We start from the raw sequence: 23,521 nt of genomic DNA, 5'->3' as shown, positions 1-23,521 counted from the left end.
TATCCTAATGTGTATACTAATCTATCACACATGCTTAGGGGTGGTCACAGTTTTTATTATAAATGTGTTGTTTTTTAATTCATTTGTATACTGACGATTAAGGGGCTGTGTCCTCGAAACGCGTCCAGTTGTTCCCCTCCTAGGGACATGTGATTTTTAATTTTTGGAATAAAGGATTTATCGCTTGTGGCACCGGATTTTACTTTTTCTATATATCCTTACAAGTGTATGCTGGACACTAATCCGTGAGCCTGGGATTCCTGTGAGTATCAGGTGATATGAGCTAATTACCTTTTTTTCAGTCCACTAGCTAACAAGGACCTGCCCTGGAAATTAATAACAGGATACCAGGGACGTATATGAGATAATAACGTGAAAATGTTATAGGAGAATATATATCATATGAAAAAATTATATATCTATGATATATGATGGATAGTGTGACACCTATCATATAATATGACCCATACAGTGCAATTGTGCTAGTGAATATATAGTGAAAAATATGATGAGATGAAAAATATATTTATATAACAAAAAGGCATGGGGCACATAAATGCATGACATTATACATATATTACTAGAAGATATTTAAATTCTTTAAAATATAAAAAGAGGTTCAAATGCACTGGTGATGATGACGCTCAAGAAGATGACCAACTCTGAAAAATAGCAAACGTCAGGCGAAAGAACTAAGAAGAGAAGGAAAGAAGAAAACGTAAGTATAAACGAATAAAAACAATTAAAATAAGATTAAAAGTAAAATGACCATAATACAATGCACTCCACTAGGAACCACCCAACAATATTAAAGAAATGAAACAAAACTATTTGTCTCATTGAGACCATGGAGGGTTAAGGTGTTCAACACAGTGATCCCCCTTGCCTCCTTCTGTGCCAGGATTTTTTTCCAGTTACCTCCTCTAGTGCCTGGGTAGACCCTATCAAAACCACTCAACTGGAGACCAGAAGGGTCACTGTTATGAAACTTCATAAAGTGACGCGGTAATATCTTGAGCTCATCCACATTGTAAATTTCTTTTGCTGCCTTGATATCCAAGACGCGTTCTCTAGTTCTTCTTCGGAGTTCTCTTGATGTAAGGCCTACATATATTCTGTTGCAAGGGCATTTTGCACTGTAGATCACCCCAACTGTGGTACATGTGATGGTATGAGTAACCTTATATTGCTTCGTACCATTTGAATTTGTAAAGATTTTCGTAGACTCTATATTGAGGCACGCCACGCAAGAGCCACATGGGTGGCAGCCCCAGCTTGGGCCCTTGGATCCAAATAAACCCTTAGCTGCTGGCCCCCCAAGGTGGCTGTTTACCAGAAGATATTTTAATTTTTTTAAGCGTCTATATGTAATAGCAGGATTGTTTGAGAGATGAGAAGAGAGAAATAGACTTCATCGCAAGAACTGCCGGTTTTCAGTCATACATGTGAGTGGCTGCTGTAAGCACACCCTAGCAATTTGACCTCTCGCGATGCAGTGCATCACTGTAGAGTCAGCTATCAGTCAAAGTGCCAGGGCGTGTGTGGCGCCCCTGAGGGTTCGGTCGCCAAAGGGGTACTGCATCTCTTTAATGAGGTGTGGTATCTCTCCTTCGAGGTAAGGATGGTGCAGCTGTCAGGACCCCACCTCTGCATTCAACACTACATCTCTCCCACCTGTAGGGGGGCTTTAAGGCACCAGGGTGCTGCCCCAGCCGGGATAAGTGTAGATGGGGGAACCAAAGTAAGGGGGAACCTAGTAGTGGGTGAGGGTGGAGGATACACTTAGAGGTTACACGTACTAAATTCATATTTAATAGCCAGCCATCTTAAGTTCAAGGTCTTTGATTGTGATCTTCATCGTTGAACGTGGCTTTCTGTGTGAACCTGCAGTTGATGGGGACACGGTCCTCGAACTCTGGCCTTGAGTCGAGGAACGGGCAAGAGTTAACGGCTGTCTCTACCCGGTCAAGGTCCTTACTTAAGAAGGTCTGGAGGGGAGCGGAGGAGTATAGCTCCGCAGGCAAAAGGATCCCAGGGGGATGAAGACGGAGCGGTATACGCCACCTGTCCTCACTATTCTGGCCTAGTCTGAGGGATTCCTGCTGCAAAAGGGGTACCGGCCCCCGATATCTGACTCTGTCATTACAAGTCTTAGTCAGAGAAGCCCGGAGGCTCAGTGGATCCCACCGGGTAACGGAGCGGAGTCGCCACCCGTACCCTTGTTCTGTGCATAGTCCAGAGGGAGACCCGGCCTTAGTAAACGCACCACAAACGGACAGGAGAGGACCTAGTGGGAAAGTCTAGGAACACTCTGGTGCGGGGTCCTGACCAAAGCACCTGAACTACCCGGAGGTTGTCGGACCCCCGGTCCTGGTGGCCGCAGCGCGCCGTGAGGAGCAGGGAGAAGCCTTGCAGCTGAGCATTCTACCGTGAGTAAAGCTTGGAGGACTACCCCTATGGCCTCCGGTTTCTTATTGCAACGCGGCACCGCACTACACCGCACAACATCTTCCACAACAGCTCCCATCCTCTTGTCCTCTCTGCCCTGAGGCCCTGCTCCGCCTGTGGAGAGTAGTACCATCTTCTGCTGCCGCTACATCCCGCTTCAGAGGACTGAATGCAGAGCTGGTGGAGAATCACCAGGCACCACAGGTGGTGTAGTCAATACAACCACTCAATTAACACCAACCCTGAAAGCCCATTAAATCTTTTAATGTGACGGCCCTGGGCACGGAACGGGTCCAGGCCACGGCTACATCCCCCAACATCTGACCCGGCTCTGAGTACCCCCCCATCTTCCCAAGGAGGGCTGTGAGCGTCACACGTGCTTGCAGGAGCCACTCGCAGTGCTATGGGCTGCAATTGTAGATGCTTTGTACACACCTGTATGACTGAAGGCCAGTAAAGGTTCTTGGAATGATTTAAATTCCATTTTTTTCCCATGAGCTGCACGTTCAGTACAGCGGTTGGGCACTTTTCTATACTATTAACCTGCACTGCAGGTCAATAATGTGGCGCCCCTGCGGGCTCAGTCGCCACAGAGTTATTGCACCCCACTTAAGGGTGTGATATCTCCTCTTCCAGGTAAGGATGGAGTACCATACAGGACCCCAAACACACACTCAACACTACACCACTCCAGTTCTGAAGGGGGCCTATATGCACCATAGTGCCGCCCCGGGCCAGAATGGAGGAGTTGGGGGGAACCATGTAGTGAGTGAGGGTGGAGGAAGCATTTATTTTGAGCACTTAGCTGGATCATATATATATGGAGGCCATCTTGGTATCATTGTCTTTGGTTGTGGGTCGTTGGTCGGTAGACAGCACAACGCTGCAGCCAGCTGAGGGTCCACGGTCCTCGGTCTCAGGCCTCGAGACGAGGAGCAGGGCAGAGTTGCTGTAGGCTCTGTCTCGGTCAGGGTCCTGAGAGTAGGAGGCCCAGGAGGGGAGCAGAGGAGTCAAGCTCCACAGGCGAAAGGATCCCAGGGGATATGGACGGAGCGGAGCCACCACCTGCATACCTTATTCTGGCCTAGCCAGAGGGACCCGGCCGCAAGAGGGGTAACCGGTCCCCAATCTGACTTTGTACTTCACGTCTCTGTCGGAAGAATCCGGAGGCTTATGTGGATCCCAGGGGGATACGGATGGAGCGGAGTCGCCACCTGTATGCCCTAATCTGAGTTTACCCAGAGGGACCCAGCCTTACGCCTCAGCCTCACCACAAGTCACCAAAAAGGGCGCCCAGTCGGTCCGGGAACTACACGTTGCCCATAGAGAGATTGCAGCACCCGTACGGGACTCAGTGGGGAACACACGGCGGGAGAAATTGAGCAAGAGAGGAACACACTAGAGCGGGGTCCTGGCAGGTGCTCCTGAACTACCTGGAAAGTGCTGAGCCCCACCCTGGCGGCCGCAGCTCGCCGTGTGACAGCAGAGAGAAGCTCTGAGCTGATAAAAAGTGAGTAAAGACTCGGATGACTTCAACCGCTATCTCTGCCTGTTCTTTCTACAGCGGCACAGCACCCGCCACCACTCTACATCACATCTACACTGCCCTGAGGCCTACTCTACCCGTGGAGAGTAGCACCAACTAAGCTGCCCGGAACACCGGCCTCAGAGGACTGTCGCAGCGCCAGTAGTCATTACCGGGTACCACGGGTGGCGTCACGAACATTTACAAACCTACCCTACTTCCCCTTTTTGGTTTACATTTTTATTCCCCCTTTTATTTTTGGACTGACCACCCTGGGTCACGGAATGGGCCAGCCACTGTGACATCCCCCAAATCCATCAAGGCCCGGTTGGCGAGTACCCCGCTGCCCAGGGGGTGCGTCAATAGCGTTTGAGGATATGGACATACTAGGTTCTCTTCACATGCCACTGTCATTCTGTGGTTGGGCTTCACAGGCAATAGTGATTTTATATGTAGCAATGCAAAAGTACTTTTGAATATAGACAAGTGATCTAACGTTCAGTTTCAAGTTGCCTAAGGGGACTAACAAAGTAAAAGAAATGTTAAAAATCCACAGCCATTTTCTCACGTTAAGAGAAGTAGAAGTAGACGTTCTGAGAAAAGTAGATGACAATCTGGTCAGAAGTGACTCGCATTATGTTTTTCAGGGTTTGTCTGCAGGAACTTCTCTCATGATTTGATCAATGGAACACGTGTCAGGACCAAGAAGCTCTTGGAGAAAGACAAAACAGAGATCCAGTGACTTTCTAGTAAGTGTTTCTCAAGTACACTCGCATTTGACACACACTTTCTTATCAATTTCACTCGGGGTTATTTAGTTTGGAAAAACGAAGGCTTAGGGGTGATCTTATTACTACCGTGTTTCCCCGAAAGTAAGGCCCTGTCTTACATTAATTTTACCCCCAAAAGTCCCACCCTGCCTTACTTTCGGGGGAGGCCTTACATTGGGAAAAAAAACAGGCTGAACAGCATGCAGCCTCCCCATACAGTGGTTCTGCCCCCCACTCTGCCACCACACACACACACACACACAGCCCCATACGGCACCCATACACATACCGTACACATATCGTATACACACACACACACAGCCCCATATGGCACCCATACACATACCGTACACATATCGTATACACACACACACACACAGCCCCATACGGCACCCATACACATACCGTACACATATCGTATACACACACACACACACACACAGAGAGAGTTTCGGAACTTACCGTTACTTTCCTTCTGTTTCGATCTCCTCTGCGGTGCCGGGCTGACGATTCGGATGCCGGGGAAGCTGGACCAATCGGAGCGAGCCTGCAGGCGGTGACGTCGCAGCTGATTCGGCCAATCAGCTGCGAGCCGGCTAGGGAGCCTGTGGCGAACAGGCTGATCGGCCAATCAGCTGCGAGCCGGCTAGGGAGCCTGTGACGAACAGGCTGATCGGCCAATCAGCTGCGAGCCGGCTAGGGAGCCTGTGACGAACAGGCTGATCGGCCAATCAGCTGCGAGCCGGCTAGGGAGCCTGTGACGAACAGGCTGATCGGCCAATCAGCTGCGAGCCGGCTAGGGAGCCTGTGACGAATCAGCCTTACATTCCCCGGCCCCCCCCCCGCTACCCTGCCTTACAATCGGGGGGTGCCCTACATTGGCGGACCCCTCCGAAACCCCCCACCCTGCCTTACTTTCGGGGGGGTCTTACTTTCGGGGAAACACGGTATGTACAAGTATATGAGGGGACAGTACAAAGACCTTTCTACTGATCTTTTTACTCTGAGGCCTGAGACGGGGACAAGGGGGCATCTTCTACGTCTGGAGGAAAGAAGGTTTAATCATAATCACAGACGCGGATTCTTTACTGTAAGAGCAGTGAGACTATGGAACTCTCTGCCGCATGATGTTGTAATGAGGGATTCACTACTAACATTTAAGAAGGGCATGGAGGCCTTTCTTGATAAGTATAATATTACAGATTATATACAGTGCTGTGCAAATTAATTGGGACAAAGCATTTTTTAAGTAAAATCGTAAGTTGGTTACCAGTCAGTGATTCAAACCAGTTTTAACTTTTTTGAACAGGTGTGAGTGTACAACCGTGAGTAACAAAATGTGGTTTGACTGGTTTTAGTCAGAAAATAACAGCTAGCTGCCCCCTCAGCTTCAGTTGAGAGCTTGTTTCTGTGAGGAGTGGTTTAGTGTACTTTTTCTCCATGCCACAATTCCAAGTGTGTGAAGAAATTCCTGGAAGAAAATAAAGTAAAAGTGCTGTACTGGCCTGGCAATTCACCAGACTTAAATCTTATAGAAAATTTGTGGAGCATTGTGAAGAGACGTCTTGGCAAAATGGACTGTACAACCAAAGAACGCATGATAAACAGTGCCATACAAGTGTGGTTCCATGATGAAGAATGGAAGAATTTATGCAAAAACTTGGTAGAATCAATGCCAAAACGCATTGAAAATCTCATATCTGCTAAAGGAGGACATATTTCTTACTATAATTTGTATGTAACAGTGCATTATAACATTTTATTATTAAATATTCAAAAATATGGGTTTTTTTGGCTTTGTCCCAATTAATTTGCACAGCACTGTATACTAGATTCCTTGATAGGGCGTTGATCCAGGGAACTAGTCTGATTGTCGTATGGAGTCAGGAAGGAATTTTTTTCCCCAATGTGGAGCTTAGTGTTTGCCACATGGTTTTTTTTTGCCTTCCTCTGGATCAGCATGTTAGGCTATGGCTTGAACTAGATGGACTTATTTTTTAAGGTTGAAGGATGACTGTTACTATGTATATGTGTAAACAGATGTTAAGAAAAATTATTTTTTGCCTCATTTCTTTTAGGTATTGAAAATTCAAGCACAGCACATACCATCGTGTGTTTCCTCTTCAAAGTACCAGCCAAACTGTAAGTTACTCACAAAACACACAGACTGACACAGCAGCCATTTTTAGTTTTTACAATTACTTGAAAACTTTATGCCAATTTCCCCTTCAACTAAGGGGGCATTTACTTTTTTCCCTGTATGATGTTACCCAATAATGTGCAGGAGGTGTCAGGCAGAGGATAAAGCGCACAATCGCAGAGGATATGAGAGCTGGCTTTCTCTGTATATAATACTCATGTCTAACTAGTTAAAAAAAAAATCTGCCTTCTATTGATTGCTGTGCAGTGGTGTATGATTCTATATACTGCTCTGCATCCATCCCAGGCTTTGGGGAATAAATTTCAGGCACCTGGGCTAAATGCTGAGCGCTGTTTGTTACAAGTGCTGATGGCACATTACAGTTCTTGTCTCACAGCAGCAGGACAGTACTGAGATGAGAGCTGCAGTGTCCGATCAGCACGTGTCACATACAGCGCTCAGCATCTACCTCAGGTACCAGGGCATTATTCCACACAGCCTGAGATAGATGCAGAGCAGTATATGGAATCACACACCTCTGCTCTCCTCCGCCTGCACAGTAATCACTGATAGTGACAGTTTTGTCACCTGGTTAAAGCCCCACTCCAGGGTTGTTTTTTTTTTATTTCAGCGCTGGTGTGGTGCAACTAAACTAGTGGTTCCTTAACCCTATTATTATACTTACTAGCCACTGTCTTCAGCTCTTCCCAGCGCCGCTTCAGTCCCACAGCCATGTTTTGACTGCAACTTTGGACTGACCTGAAGTAATGGTCAGAAGCTCTCAGTATAAGTGTGGGGGCCTGTTGCTGGCCTTGTTCTGGATCTCATGGGCTTAAATTGAGTTCTGACTTCCTGATAGGCCAGCAAACACTGGAGCAAGCTGGCAGGTCACAAACTGCTGGAGAACGTCAGGAGCCTCACGGAATACAGATGAAGATGCCGGTTGGTAAGGATGAGACTAGGGGCAGGGAACTTAGATTAGTGGCTCTACTCCAGTGCCGTAATACAAAAAAACTGCAGTATTGCTTTAAACATGAGTCTTATATTACTCAGAAAAGGTGAGGTCTTGCCTTAATCTGTTGGTTTTTCTTTTTTTTTTCCTTCATGCCTCCAGTTTGGTTGGTCAACCTCATACAGGGGAAATGGGTGACACTTCCAGAGACAAATCTTTACTAACATCCCTAGGCTAAAGTTCAAATTAACCTATTAAATGTAGCAAGTAACATACCCCAAAACTATCTGGTATGCTGGAGCTTAGGCTTAGGGAGAGGATACTTTGCTTCTACAGTTTATGGTTCTGACAGCTTTTGAAAAATATATATTTATTTATTGTTATGCATTTGACACTTTTAGATATAATGACTGATGTTTCTGTTGTAATGGAAGTGTTATATTGTTAATGTTTTCTACTGTATTCTGTGTTTGTTGCACTATTGATATGAAAACCTTGTGAAAATTGGCAAGAGACTTGATTACATATTAAAGTTGGTCTGTTCAATACTATGGGTAAAGTATTTTTTTTAACTGAAGGTAAATTTTAGATTAATGGATGTTTTTTAGGTTAGTTTCACTCGGCAGCTATTTTTTTCAATAATAATGTTTCAGGTATATGGTGACCTCCGACCCGTCACGTGGGGGGGCCACGCGGGGCCCTGGCTATCCTTAATACACCCCTGATACCCAGGTCAGACTACATGCTGTTCTTCTGCACTGGAATTATTTTAGAAGGATGGGTGCGGTAATCATCACCATACTCCCACATGTCATTTACTTTATATAGAAGAATTACTAATCACGATAAAGGAGTCTTCATAGAATGTGTGGTATCTGTGTTGTCAGTTACCCGATTTGTTCTACTAGTGATGGTATTGAAAAACTGCCTTAACCTCCCTTTGGGCCTGGCAAGTTCACCATTGGCTGGGCCTTCTTGCTCTGCTCCTGCCGGGGATGCTTCGTCCGGGGATTCTTCTTGAGCTGACTCTTCTGCAGCACTAGGCTCTTCTGCAGCACTTACAGGTTCATCTGGCTGTGGAGAGTCTTCTGGCTGTCGAAAGAAGTGGAGTACTGGGATTATGACTGCTCCTCCTATTTGAGGCCAATCTGCCGGGAAATCTCCTAAATCAGTATGTATTACTGCTTCTTCAGGTTCCTCCGGGGTGATGAGAGGCACTTCTTCTTGGGGCTTTAGCAGTTCTGGACACAACTTCAGGTGGTCTCTAGATACCGTTGCAGTTGTTCTTCCTTCATCTTTGCTAATCAAACACGTCTTCCTGTTATCAAACCTATAAATTCAACACAGGGTAGGGTTCTGTCTCCCACTGGTCATCAAGTTTGTGGTTTCTCCTTTTCCTTTTCAATACCACTTATCCTGGTGTGAAGGGTTCTGCTGGCGCACTCTTATTATAGTGGTCTTCCTGCTTGTCCTTCACCCTAGCGAGACTGTCTTCGACACAGGCTTGTACTCTTCTGTACTGCTCCTGTCTGGACGTGTCCCAGTCCTCAGTGGACATATCTGCTTCTGGTTCTGCAACACCAAGCTCCAGGTCCATGGGCAACTTTCCTGGTCTTGCTCGCATGAGATATGCTGGAGTGCAATTGGTGGAACTCATAGGTATGTGATTGTACAGATCTACCAGGTCAGGTAGTAGGTCTGGCCACTGATTTCTCTCCTCAAGTGGTAAGGTCTTCAGCAGGTCGATGACAATGTTGTTCATCTTTTCACAGAGACCATTGGTTTGGGGGTGGTACGGTATAGTTCTTATCTTCCTACACACATACAAATGGCAGAACTCTTTGAACAACTCGGCCTCGAAGGCTGGGCCTTGGTCTGTCAGCACCTGCTCAGGGTATCCATGGGGTCTGCAGAAATATGCTTGGAACGTTTTTGCTGCTGTTTCTGCCGTCAGGTCTTTGACAGGGGCGACCACCAGGAACCTGGAGTAGTGATCTACCATGGTCAGGGCATAGGAGTACCCTGACCTGCTGGGTGACAGCTTGACATGGTCCAGCGCCACGATCTCCAGGGGTCAAGCCATCTTGATGGGTTGCAGGGGCGCCTTCTGGCTGTTGTAGTCTTTTCTTCTGAGGCTACAGGATCCACAGTCTCTGCACCACTTCTCAATGGAGCTGCGCATTCCCACCCAGTAGAATCGACACTTTAGCAGGGTTTCTAGCTTTTTCCAGCCAAAGTGCCCCGCCTGATCGTGGTAGGCCTCCAACACCATCTGGATGTCCATCTTGGGGACCACTATCTGCCATACCATCTCGTGGGTCTTGGGATTGATGTACCTCCGGCACAGCTTCTCTCGATAGATGAACAGCCGGCTTCTCTCATTCCACAGCTGTTTTGCTTGGAAAGATGCATCTTTCTCCAGGGAGGAACCTTCTTGGGTTATCAGCTCCTTGATACGGCTGACAACCAGGTCGCTGTCCTTGGTCTCCTTCCAGCTGTGGTGAGGCAAAGGGTTTAACGTCTTACCACGCTGCCTCCTGGAGGCTCATTACTCGTGGATCATCCCATTCCGGTGAAAGGCAGGTAGCTCAATCTCCTCCAGGTCATCCACTTCTTCTTCTGTGTCTGACTGGTGAGGCATCCTGGACAGGGCATCGGCGTTGGCGTTCTTGCGGCCCGCCCGGTATTTAATTGTGAATTGGTAATTGGACAGCCGAGCCATCCATCGCTGTTCCATGGCTCCTTGCTTGGTTGTTTCAAGATGAGTCAGGGGGTTATTGTCAGTGTAGGCAGTGAACTTGCTGGAGGCTAAGTAGTGCTTGAACCTTTCAGTGATGGCCCAGACCAAGGCCAGGAACTCTAACTTGAAGCTGCTATAGTTCTCTGGGTTCCTCTCAGTCGGGCGGAGCTTCCTGCTTGCATAGGCTGTCACTTTCTCTAGGCCATTCTGCTTCTGACTTAGGACAGCTCCTAATCCTTCATTGCTGGCATCAGTATACAGCAAGAACGGTTGGCTGTAGTCAGGGTAGGCTAGGATCTCGTCGCCTGTCAGTATCTCCTTCATCTCTTGAAATGATTCGGCTTGCTCCTCACCCCAGTGGAATGGGGGATTTCTGCCTTTGGGGGGACTGTCCTACCAGGAGGTCTTGCAGAGGCGCTGCTTTCTTGGTGTAATCTTTTACAAACCTCCGGTAGTATCCTACTAGTCCCAGGAACTGACGTACCTCCTTGAGGTTCTTCGGCTCCGGCCATTTCTGGATGGCAGTGACCTTCTCCGGGTCTGGTGCCACTCCCTCTGGACTGACAATGTGCCCCAGGTACTGTACCTTTCTCTTGAGCAGGTGGCACTTTGAGGGCTTCAGCTTCATCCCATACTGGGACTGTGACTCAAATACCTCCGCCAGGTGCTTCAAGTGGTCCTCATACGTCTTGGAGTACACAATCACGTCGTCCAGGTATAGTAACACAGTCTCGAAGTTGTGGTGTCTCAGGCAGCACTCCATCAATCTCTGAAACGTTCCAGGTGCATTGCAGAGTCCAAACGGCATACTGTTGAACTCGCAGAGTTCCATCGGGGTGGTGAAGGCCGTCTTCTCCCTATCCTCCTCAGCCACAGCTACTTGCCCGTACCCATTAGTGAGGTCAAGGGTGGAAAAGTAATTTGATTTGCAGACTTTAAGGCAGCCAGGGATTCCTCTATTCGTGATAAAGGGTATGCATCTTTATGTGTAATGCGATTTACTTTTCTGTAATCTACACACATCCTCATGCTTCCATCCTTCTTCCTGACTAACACTAGGGGAGCTGCCCAGGGACTACAACTATCCCTTACTACCCTGCCTTTTTCATGTCGTGCAACATCTCCTTGGCTTTCTGGTAGTGTGGTGGTGGTATAGGCCTGTACCGTTCTTTGATGGGGGGATGGTTGCCTGTGGGGATGTGATGTTGTACCCCCTAAATCCTCCCAAAGTCAAGTGGGTGCTTGCTGAATACCTGCGCGTATTCCTGAACCACCCGGTGTACCCCCTGTTTCTGGTGAGCTGGAGTGGTGTCTGTCCCAACATGGATCTGTTGACACCAGTCCTCCACCTGGGTTGCCGGGTCATTATCCTCCACTTGGTCTGGGGAGGTTAAGGACTCCACCGTGTGGATGGAGTTGTTATTTACAGCAAGTAACTTGGCAACAGTGGTATATCGTGGTAATCTGACCTCGTCTTCCCCATAGTTGAGAAGACGGACGGGCACCCTCCCATTGCGTACATCCACTACCCCTCTGGCAGTTAAGAGTGTAGGTCTGTGCTCTGAGCTAAGGGGTTCTACTACCGCCTGGTAACTCTGTCCTTTAAGACCTATTGCTGCTCTACACCATATAAGCATTTCACTCATTGGGGGAATCACAATGGGCATCGGGTCTGCTACCCGCACATTACCAATCTCACCACCGGATAACTTTACTTGCTGCTGGTACATCAGGGCTCGAATCTCCTTCTGGAGGGCTCTCCTCTGCCCCGGTCTGGCGACGTCAGCGAGCTGTTGGAGTAAAAACACCACTTCCTCCAAACAGTTATCAACAATATTAGTACCTGGTACCATATACAGTCCATTCTCATCAGAGAGAGTCTCTACTACAATGAACCCCTGGTCCTTCAGCTCCACTCTCCCCACCTTTACCGCCACATCCTTAACCCCGACTAGGTTAAGAGGGAGGTTGTTAGAGGCATAAACGGAGAAATCTGTATCTGGGGGTTGGAGATTGTCCATGGACCAGAATCTCTTGTAAAGGGCATCAGGCATTATGGTTACCTGAGATCCAGTGTCCAGCAGGGCAGGTATCTCAATGTCGTCCAGGATTATGGACAGGAAAGGTCTTCCTCCCACGAACGTGCTGTGCCAGTCTGAGGGGCCTGCTGAGTCTATTCCCGGGTGTTGACCCTCGGACCGAGGGTTTGCTCTTTTAAAGGGCAATTGCGCACTGTGTGGCCTGCCTTCTGGCAGCGGTGGCTGACAAACTCTCGTTGAGGGTGGCGCTGGTTGTTGGTCCTTCCACGAGGTGGCGTTTTCCTCCTCCCGGGCGGCGTTGTCCTCCTCCGGGGCGACGGCGTCCTCCTCCTTCCTCTCATCCAGGGGACATCCTCAGGGCAGTCGGCTAGCAGGATCCTTCCCTCCGTCTCTGGCTCCGTCCGTAGCTGCAGGGCACTCATCAGAGTGACCAGGTTTTTAGTCAGCTGGCGCACTTCTGAGCCCAGACTGTCCAGCTCACAAGGGGGCGCTGCCTGCACTTTAGCTTCATTAGCCAGTGGGGAAAAGGTGGGTGCTGCGGGCGTTGGAGTGGCCCTACCCTGGTAATGTTGTATAGCAGTATCTGCTGTTTCCAGGGGTTGCAGTTCCTTTATAGCCATGTCCTTAAAGGTAGCATCTGGATGATCCAAGGACCACCAACGCACAGTCCTGCTCTCCTCTTGGGACCTCAGCCCCCGGACAAATTGTTCTTTTAGCATTTTACTTTCATCAGTTATGCTGGTTGGACTGACCTGTTTCAGAGCCCGCAGGGCCCCTTGCAAACGGCAGGCATAGTCCCGAACACTGTCCACCGGTTTCTGTGAGCAGTGGTAGAACCTCATCTGGAGGTCTGCCTCAAAGAAGTTTGTAACTTTTTGAAGATTACGGACACTGACTCCTGGTCTGCGGCCGACCAAGTCTCTACTTCTCTCTCCGCAGCACCAGTCAATTGTCCCACAACAAGTGCAGCTCTTTGTTTGCCCATCATAGAATACATGTCCAGTATGCTGCATATTTTTCGCTTGAATCCAGACAGGGTGTCTGGCTTGCCGCTGTACTGGGGGAGCCACTTTGCTCCAGGCATGTACTGTAAAGTCAATGGTACGATAGGCGCTACAGGCCCTGTTGATGGGGCGGTTGCTCCATCCCGCGCGGCATCATCCCCGGTGGGATCATCGGGGTTCTCGACCCGAACCCCGGTATCGGGCTGCTCCTGCGACATCCTGGCATCCCCCTAGCGAACCGTGGCCTACCTTCTTTTTCCGTAGGCCGCAGCTCTGCAGGTGACGGTCGTCGGATAGGACCTTGCGTCGCTTCTCGTCTTACGTCAGAGCGTGCGTTGGGGCTTCCTGCCAGGACCTGACGCTGCGTCAGTGCGTGGGGCGTGTCAGAGACTTCGCGCGGTTACACAGGTACGCCTCCTAGTTTTCGCGTGGTTACGCCCTTCTTCTCGCACAGTGACGTAACAATGGCATCAATCTTCGCCACAGTACAATATACAGTTCGTGAATAAAGGCGCAGTACCCGGTGGCAACGGGCACAACTCCTTCCGTAGCCGCGGGCACGCTATCCTGTTCGTGACGCCAGGAAAGAGATGACGAGCCCAGGGGATGGGGATGTACTTGGCGCCTGGGCCTTGATGCCTGGCCTTGGGGGATGTCGCGGTAGTCGGCTCCCGGGCCCGTACCCTGGGCCTCTCTTTAAAAAGGTGGATAATTATGTGAAAGTTCGTGACGCCACCTGTGGTGTCTGGTGAGGATCACCAGCGCTGCGGCAGTTCGCTGAGGCCGGTGTTAAGGCAGCTTGGGTGGTATAGCTCCCCACAGGTGGAGCTGGGCCTCAGGGCAGTGTAAATGTAGGGATGCAGGACAGAGGGGACCCAGCCGGGTCTGAAGAAGGATTGGCAACCACACACAGTTCACTTCAGTACCTTTTACTGGTGGAAATTCAGTCACATTCCGGAGCACTATAGGGTGAAGGGTGCATATCAGGATTCTCCCCAGTGAGCAGGTATAGGGCCTCCTGTTTCTTGCCTTTGTGTAGTAAGTTTCTGACCTGCCTGGAGCTAGGCCTAACTTTGTCACTGTCCTGCACCTGCTGATCTTCTGATAGGGCCTTCTCTTGGAGTTCACACTCCCTGCTTGCGGGGCCTCCGTGACTCCTGGCTCTGGTACGTATCAGCTCTTGGGTGATCCTGGGACCTGAAGTCTTCCAGGGAATCCGGTTGTTTCTACAGGGGAATATATGGCCCTGTAGACGCGGACCCGGTGTCCGGTATATGTTTCTGGGGTGAGCTTGTACAGCTCCTCTGCCCCCAATGCTACTCACTCCACTAGCCTTCAGCCTACTCGGGGCCCTCACTAGGCTATACACACTAGCAGCTGGCAGGCTGCGCTTCACCTCTCTTATGGCGTTGGTACACCTTAAGCTCACTAACCTGAGCTACTTGAGTCTAGCTTGGCCTACCTCTGCAGACTGACTCCTGCAGGAACTGGCTGCAGACCTGTTTCTGTGTCTGAGCCTACACTAAAACACAACTAGACTGTTCTGCTCTGTGGCTGCAGCAGACTCACAGGCTGTACTTGCAGGAGCTTCCTGCTCTGTTCTGCCTGCCTAACTCCACCCTCCGTATATATATGTCCCTATCCGGGCTCCGTCTGGTGGTCTGAGGTAGGGTGGAGGTGTGTGTATGCTCTGAGGGCCTCTTGTGGAGAAATCCGTCCAAGCACCCCTCTAGGATCTGTGGCACTATTGCGCAGCAGGGCGCCACACATCCTCTATATATTACAGCGCACAGAACAGATCCTCTATATACTACACCACACAGGAGAGCCGACAGATACTCTATACACTACACCACACGGGACACATCCTCTATATACTACACCACACAGGACACATCCTCTATATACTACACCACACGGGACACATCCTCTATATACTACACCACACAGGAGAGCCGACAGATCCTCTATACACTACACCACACGGCACAGATCCTCTATATACTACACCACATGGGACAGATCCTCTATATACTACACCACACAGGACAGATCCTCTATATACTACACCACACAGGAGAGCCGACAGATCCTCTATACACTACACCACACGGGACAGATCCTCTATATACTACACCACACAGGAGAGCCGACAGATCCTCTATACACTACACCATACGGGACAGATCCTCTGTATACTACACATCATGTGACACATCCTCTATATACTACGCCACAAGGGACACATCCTCTATATACTACAGCGCACAGGACAGATCCTCTATATACTACACCACACAGGAGAGCTGACAGATCCTCTATATACTACACCACAAGGGACACATCCTCTATATACTACACATCATGTGACACATCCTCTATATACTACACCACATGGGACACATCCTCTATATACTACACCACACGGGACACATCCTCTATATACTACACCACACGGGACAGATCCTCTATATACTACACCACACGGGACACATCCTCTATATACTACAGCGCACAGGACAGATCCTCTATATACTACACCCCACAGGAGAGCCGACAGATCCTCTGTACACTACACCACACGGGACACATCCTCTATATACTACAGCGCACAGGACAGATCCTCTATATACTACACCACACAGGAGAGCTGACAGATCCTCTATATACTACACCACAAGGGACACATCCTCTATATACTACGCATCATGTGACACATCCTCTATATACTACACCACACGGGACACATCCTCTATATACTACACCACACGGGACACATCCTCTATATACTACACCACACGGGACAGATCCTCTATATACACTGTAACATACCTGGTGGCGGGCTTGCATGGTGCACCATCTCTCACTATGCAAGATTGCAAACTTGATCTTCAGTCCAGTCTGCTAGCCTGGCTTCTATTCATGCTGTCTGTTTGTCTCTGTTCTGACTGCTTAGGGCAGCAGCCCGGTTACTTCCTGTTTTTTGTAGCTGTTGTGGGCACACCCCTAATGCGTCCTCAGCCTATTTCTGTCTGTCACTGGATATTTAAACCAGCTCCACCTTGAAGCTGGTGCCTGAGCAACTCTTATCCTCCGAGGGCTTCTTGCCTGATGTGCCCGGTCCTGTTCTGTTTTTCCTGCCTGTCCGCCTTCCTGGAGGCTGTATTCCCAGGCCTGTCTGAACACGCTCCTAGCCTGTTCGTCCCGCCTTCTGGGGGCCGCATACCCAGACCTGTTATCTGTGTCTTCTAGCCTGTTTGTCCGCCATTCTGGGGGCCGCATACCCAGACTCGCTCCTGTATCTCGCTGCAGTGTCAGTTCCTGTCTGAACACTCAGTTCCTGTCTGAACACTCTCCAAGCCTGTTACCTGTTTTTCTCTATGTCCGTACCTTCCCTTTTTCTGCAGAGTCTGAACCTGCACCTAACTCCTACTCGTTGTCGCTGTACTTCCGTTTGTGAGTTAAGAGTCCACTCGCTACTTCATTGCAAGTATATTGTGTATATCTGGTTCTGCCTTTCCCTTCCAGTCTGTTCTGTGTGAACAGAGCCCTGTCCCCTCTTCTCTGCCTTGCTCACCGCTCCGGCGGTTCCTGCCTGCTCTGCCTTGCTCACCGCTCCAGTGGTTCCTGCCTGCTCTGCCTTGCTCACCGCTCCGGCGGGTCCTGCCTGCTCTGCCTTGCTCACCACTCGAGCGGTTCCTGCCTGCTCTGCCTTGCTCACCGCTCCGGCGGGTCCTGCCTGCTTTGCCTTGCTCACCACTCCGGCGGCTCCTGTCTGCTCTGCCTTGCTCACCACTCCGGCGGTTCCTGCCTGCTCTGCCTTGCTCACCGCTCCAGCGGTTCCTGCCTACTCTGCCTTGCTCACTGCTCCGGCGGTTCCTGCCTGCTCTGCCTTGCTCACCGCTCCGGCGGTTCCTGCCTGCTCTGCCTTGCTCACCGCTCCGGCGGTTTCTAACTGCTCTGCTTGCTCACAGCTCCAGCGGTACCTCTCTGCTCCGCCTTTCCCACCACTCCGGTGGTACCTCTCTGCTCTGCTTGTCTACCGCATCTGCGGTTCTGTTCCTGTATCCCATTCTGTACTGGACTCTATCCAGCCTGTGCTTCAACCTGCTAGTACCTCCCCGTCTGCACGCCAGCCGCACTGGTCAGTACCCTCCTGTCTGCATAACAGCCGTGCCTGCCAGTATCCTCCTGTCTGCACTCCAGCCGTGCATGCAAATACCCACCTGTCTGTGTGCAAGACTAACCCGCCTGTTCCTGTATTCCCCGGTGTGGGTCAACAGCCGTGTCCGGGATCTGGCCTGGAGTAGCACCTGGTCCCACTGCTCGGTTCCTCCCTGGTGCACGGCGTCGTTAGCCGTCGTGCGAACTTGGTCGGATCGGGTTGATACTTAGTTACGCCCCTCCAGACACTCTCCGGTTCATGGCACAGTGGAATCACTAAATCACGCACATGCCAGTCAGCCCAGGTGTGTGCATAACATACTACACAACACGGGACACATCCTCTATATACTACACCACACGGGACACATCCTCTATATACTACACCACACGGGACACATCCTCTATATACTACAGCGCACTGGACATTTCCTCTATATACTGGAGCTGTGTGATGGCTTATTTTTGCCTTGGCTAGATGATGCTTTTATTAGTACAATTTTGGGTGAAATACATATACACTGCACAGTACCACTTCTCCTGTCCTGAATAGTGGATGTAATTCTCAGTATCTGTATTATTCTGTATATATACACTGCACAGTACCACTTCTCCTGTCCTGTATAGTGGATGTAATTCTCAGTATCTATATTGTGGCACCCCAGGGGTCTGGTTTCCACAGTAATAGCAATATTACGTCTGTGAGCAGGTGGGAGGTCTCCTGGTCAGGAATCCTATGCATGCCACACCTCCTGCCCAGTCCTGGGAGGGGAAGAACTTCCCCTATATAAAACTAGGGCTGAGGCAGGGTTAGAGAAAGAAAGAGCAGAGAACACAGACAGAGACACAGTCTGGTCTGTAGTGGAGCAGCTTTAGGGAAAGAAAGATCAGGAGCTCTGTGGGAGCTGTGCTAAAAGAGATCAGGGGCTGGAAGCTGTAGAGCTCGCCCTGATTGAAGAGTTCTTACCGGACCCGGAGTCCGAGGCTGTGGGGATTAATCCTTACCCAGCAGCAGAAACCGCCTGGCAGGGGATTTCAGGTCCTCTGGCCAAGAAACCCGAAGGCACGGTCACACGCAAGGGACCAGCACCGCGACGTGGAGCGGAAGCTACCAGAAGGCCCCGAGTCACCGGCCATACGGGTGAGCACCACACGGTACACTTAGGGACGTGGGCTACTTTTATCAGCCTCTAGCAAGGTAGCCAGAAGAGTACGATTAGTTGGGGAGGCCTACAACTCCGCCTGGCCAGGGGAGATCCCATCAGCTCACGGACTGACCAGGCCCCGATCGCTAGCCAGTACTCCGGGAGGGTCTACCTTGTCACCAGTAAAGACCCAAAACTACACCGCACCGTCTCTGAGTGGTTCCTGCTACCCCCTTCATCCACGTCGGCTGCCCTGAGGCCATACCCCTCCCGTTGGGGGTTATACCATCCACGCTGCACAATCCTTCCACCGGCCTCAGCGGTCTGCCCTGAAGCGGCAGCTCCATAGCTGCGTTCAACGGGTGGCGTAGTCCTCCAACATCTACTGCTAATACTCAGCCACACAGTTTGACTCCCTGGGCACGGACCGGGTCACCGCCACGAGACTACTACCCCCAACAGGCCCGGCTCCAGGTAGTCCCCGCGTGCGCAACGCTACACCAAGTAGGCCCAGGGGCGCGTCAATATTATTCTGTATATTATACTGGGTGTAATTCTCAGTATCTGTATTATTCTGTATATTATACTGGGTGTCATTCTCAGTATCTGTATTATTCTGTATATATACACTGCACAGTACCACTTCTCTTGTCCTGTATAGTGGATGTAATTCTCAGTATCTGTATTATTCTGTATATATACACTGCACAGTACCACTTCTCTTGTCCTGTATAGTGGATGTAATTCTCAGTATCTGTATTATTCTGTATATAAACACTGCACAGTACCACTTCTCCTGTCCTGAATTGTGGATGTAATTCTCAGTATTTGCATTATTCTGTATATATATGTGACACCCCAGGGGTCTGGTTGCCACAGTGATAGAGATATTACGTCTGAGAGCAGGTGGGAGGTCCTTTGGTCAGGGATCCTGTGCATGCCACACCTCCTGCCCAGTCTTGGGAGGGGAAGAACTTCCCATGTATAAACCCTGGGCTGAGGCAGGGTTAGTCAGACAAGGAGAGTGGAGACAAGAAGCAGCATAGGAAACAGCAGAGTTACAAGGAGTCAGGGGCTGGCAGCTGCAGAGCTCGCCCTGACTAAGAAGATTCTTTACCGGACCCGGAGTCCGAGGCTGTGGGGACTAACTCCTACCCAGCAGCAGAATCCGTCAGGCAGGGGATTTCAGGTCCTCTGGCCCAGAAGCCCGAAGGCACGGTCACACGCGTGGGACCAGCACCGCCATCGTGGAGCGGAAGCCATTAGAAGGCCCCGAGTCACCGGCCATACGGGTGAGCACCACACGGTACACTCAGGGACGTGGGCTACTTACATCAGCTTCTAGCAAGGTAGCCAGAAGAGTACAGTCAGTTTGGGAGGCCTACAACTACGCCTGGCCAGGGGAGATCTCATCTGCTCAAAGACTGACCAGGCCCCGTTTGCTAGCAAGTACTCCGGGAGGGTCTATCGTTGTTACCAGTAAAGACCCTGAACTACACCGCACCGTCTCTGAGTGGTTCCTGCTACCCCCATCATCCACGTCGGCTGCCCTGAGGCCATACCCCTCCCGTTGGGGGTTATACTATCACGCTGCACAATCCTACCACCGGCCTCAGCGGTCTGCCCTGCAGCAGCAGCTCCCTGGCTGCACTCAACGGGTGGCGTAGTCATCAACCATTTACCGCTAACAGACTGCCGTCCAGTTTGACTCCCTGGGCACGGACCGGGTCACCGCCACGAGACTACAACCCTCAACAGATCCGGCTCCGGGTAAGCTCACGCGTGCGCAACGCAGCGCGACACAGGCCCAGGGGCGCGTCAACTTTGGCGTAGTCGGCAGGATTTCGTGCCCGCAACCACCGGGTACTGCGTGCCTGAAAAGCAAAGACTGTTCAAACTTACCAGTGGTGAAGATTCCCGCTATCCGTGGAGGTTTCCCGCCATCCGGCGCCATCTTCTACCTTCTTCCCGCCATCGGTGAAGTTTCCCGCCATCCGGCGCCATCTTCGGCCTTCTTCCCGCCATCCGTGGAGTTTTCCCGCCGTTGGACGCCATCTTGAGGACGCCGCGCGGGAAGAAGAGGGGCGTGGACTCCGAAAGCGCGCGAGAACTGAAGCCCCGCCTCACGTCCGGACGTTGCGTAAGGTCCTGGAAGGAGCCCAGCAGACGCCGACGTCACAGGAGCGCGACGGAAGGTCCTCAACCCTGACGATCCACTGCGGAGCCGCGGCCTACGGAAGAGGATCATCGCAAGGTAGGCCACGGTCCACTAGGGGGGAGGAAGATGTCGGATACGGAGGAGAGCTTCACTGCCTCAACCCCCGCCAGCGCTACCGCTGCTGCAGTTATGCCCTTCACCATGCCCTATATCCCGGGAGCAGCTTGGCTACCCCAGTACTCAGGGGAGTCACATACCCTGCATGACTTTAGAGAAAAGCTGGATAGCCTCTTCCAGGTGTACCCCCTCACAGAAGAGCAAAAAGTGAGCATCCTGGTGGCCCAACTAACCGGGGCAGCCAAAAGGGAAGTAAAATCCTGGCCACCTGGGAGGAAGACTGTCGCAGGGATACTAACCCGGCTGAAGGACACCTTTGATACCCGCACCTCAGCCGAGATTAAGCTTAGATTCTACGGGTGCAAGCAGCGAGCGCATGAGAGTATAAGGGACTATGCACTAAACCTACAAGAGGCCCTGAGGGCCATAAAGCAGACCGACCCTGATGGGGTGGGAAACGAGGACAGGCTGTTGACTGAACAATTTATAGAGGGTTTATATTGCAATGCCCACCGAACCCAGTTGCGGGCAATGGCCTTACAGGATCCCCATCTGGACTTTGCACAGTTCAAAGACAGAGCCATCCGGGTGCTCCGAGAACCGGCACCAGGTGGCGTTGTGACCCACAGACGCCCCACTACCACTTACTACCAGGAGGCGGCGCCCTTGTCAGCAGGGCCTGTGGGAGCTGATGCGCAGGCTTTGGACAATGACCCGGCTCCAGACCTACACCATCAGGTCCAAGAGCTAGCTAAGAGCGTTGCTGCGCTAACCCGAACTGTGCAGTCTTTACAGGCTTCCACCCCAGGGAAGATCCAGCTGGCATCCGGACCGGAGGACATCCCGTGGCGTCGACCAAGGAGGACCCCACCGGCCAGAGGAAGACCCAGTGACCGATACAGTGAGGACGGACGACCCATCTGCCGCCGCTGCAATCAACCCGGACATATGGCAAGGTACTGTTCTTTAAACGGGCACAACCTGGGGTAGAGGGCCAACCCCCAGGAAAAAGATCACCAGGCCCATCGAACTGGCGCGACAGATATGTGGGAGGACGTCCAGTCTTGCCTGTGGTACTGGATGGCATTCCCATGAGTGCCCTACTGGACACCGGGTCACAGGTCACCACCATCCCGTACGTGCTCTTCAAGCAGTACTGGAATGACTCGGATATTACCCGCTACCCTGACGACGACTTGAGTATCATCGCCAGCAATGGTCAGCCCGTGCCACAGATCGGATTTAAAGAGGTGACCATCAAAATTGGTAGAGTCGAACTGGCCGCACAGGGACTGATCATTGTAGATATTGACAAACATGAGAGTCACCCAAAAATAACTCTAGGAACTAATGTAATTGAAAATTGTCTTGCAGAGGTGATTTTCCTTTTACAGCAGGTTGCCAAGAATGCCAGCTCCGGCGAGCAGCGGGTGCTCCAGAAAGAGATCCGGGCACTGATGCAACGGCAACAAGTGGAACTCTCCGGCGGTGAGATTGGTAGCGTAAGAATGTGTGACCCTTTTCCTATTGCCATGCCCCCAAAAAGTGAAATGATGATTTGGTGCCGGGCAGCTATTGGTCTGAGAGGTAGAGATTACCAGGCAATGGTAGAACCAGTTTACTCAGACAGTAGGCCCACCATTTTGACAGCACGGGGGGTGGTCAATGTACGCCATGGGAGGGTGCCCGTTCGCATAATAAATATCGGGGAGAGGGAAGTGTACCTGCCCCGGTATGCCACGCTAGCCAAATTATATACCACTAATCAAAATTCTATACAATCTGTGGAACCCTTGCCTCCATCTCACCCGGAGGAAGGTAACGGCTCTAAGAAAGACATGGAGGACTGGTGTCAGCAACTACATCTGGGTACTGACTCCACTCCCTCACATCAGAAACAAGGAGTCTATCGGGTGGTTCAAGAGTATGAGAGAGTGTTTAGTAAACACCCGTTAGACTTCGGGCGAGTCAAGGGGGTAGAACATCGCATCCCCACGGGAGATCATCCTCCCATAAAAGAGAGGTATCGACCCGTACCCCCTGCACATTACCAACACGCCAAGGGGATGCTTAGAGACATGAAGGAGGCTGGGGTAATCCGGGATAGTTGTAGCCCCTGGGCAGCCCCATTAGTTTTAGTCAAAAAGAAAGACAACACTATGAGGATGTGTGTAGATTACCGGAAAATCAACCGTATCACACACAAGGATGCGTACCCCTTACCAAGGATAGAGGAGTCATTGGCTGCTTTAAGATCTGCTAACTTCTTCTCTACCTTGGATCTCACTAGCGGGTACTGGCAGGTTCCTGTAGCAGAGG

At 50.8% G+C, this 23,521-nt stretch overlaps 1 protein-coding gene across 1 annotated transcript in view; it reads right to left on the bottom strand.

The window, feature by feature from the left end:
• Positions 1 to 600: 600 nt before the first annotated feature.
• The window catches only part of LOC141217705 (microtubule-associated serine/threonine-protein kinase 3-like), a 45,200-nt gene continuing 22,279 nt past the window's right edge, over positions 601 to 23,521 (bottom strand). Inside the window, exon 8 of the mRNA XM_073665840.1 lies at positions 601 to 692. Within this exon, the coding sequence (XP_073521941.1) occupies positions 601 to 692 (92 nt within the window). The remainder of the gene's footprint in view (positions 693 to 23,521) is intronic.

Source organism: Phyllobates terribilis, unplaced genomic scaffold (assembly GCF_046119375.1).
Source record: "Phyllobates terribilis strain yellow unplaced genomic scaffold, ASM4611937v1 Scaffold_246__1_contigs__length_2949330, whole genome shotgun sequence".
Lineage (NCBI taxonomy): Eukaryota > Metazoa > Chordata > Amphibia > Anura > Dendrobatidae > Phyllobates > Phyllobates terribilis.
This window is presented reverse-complemented; position numbering and strand designations above follow the sequence as displayed.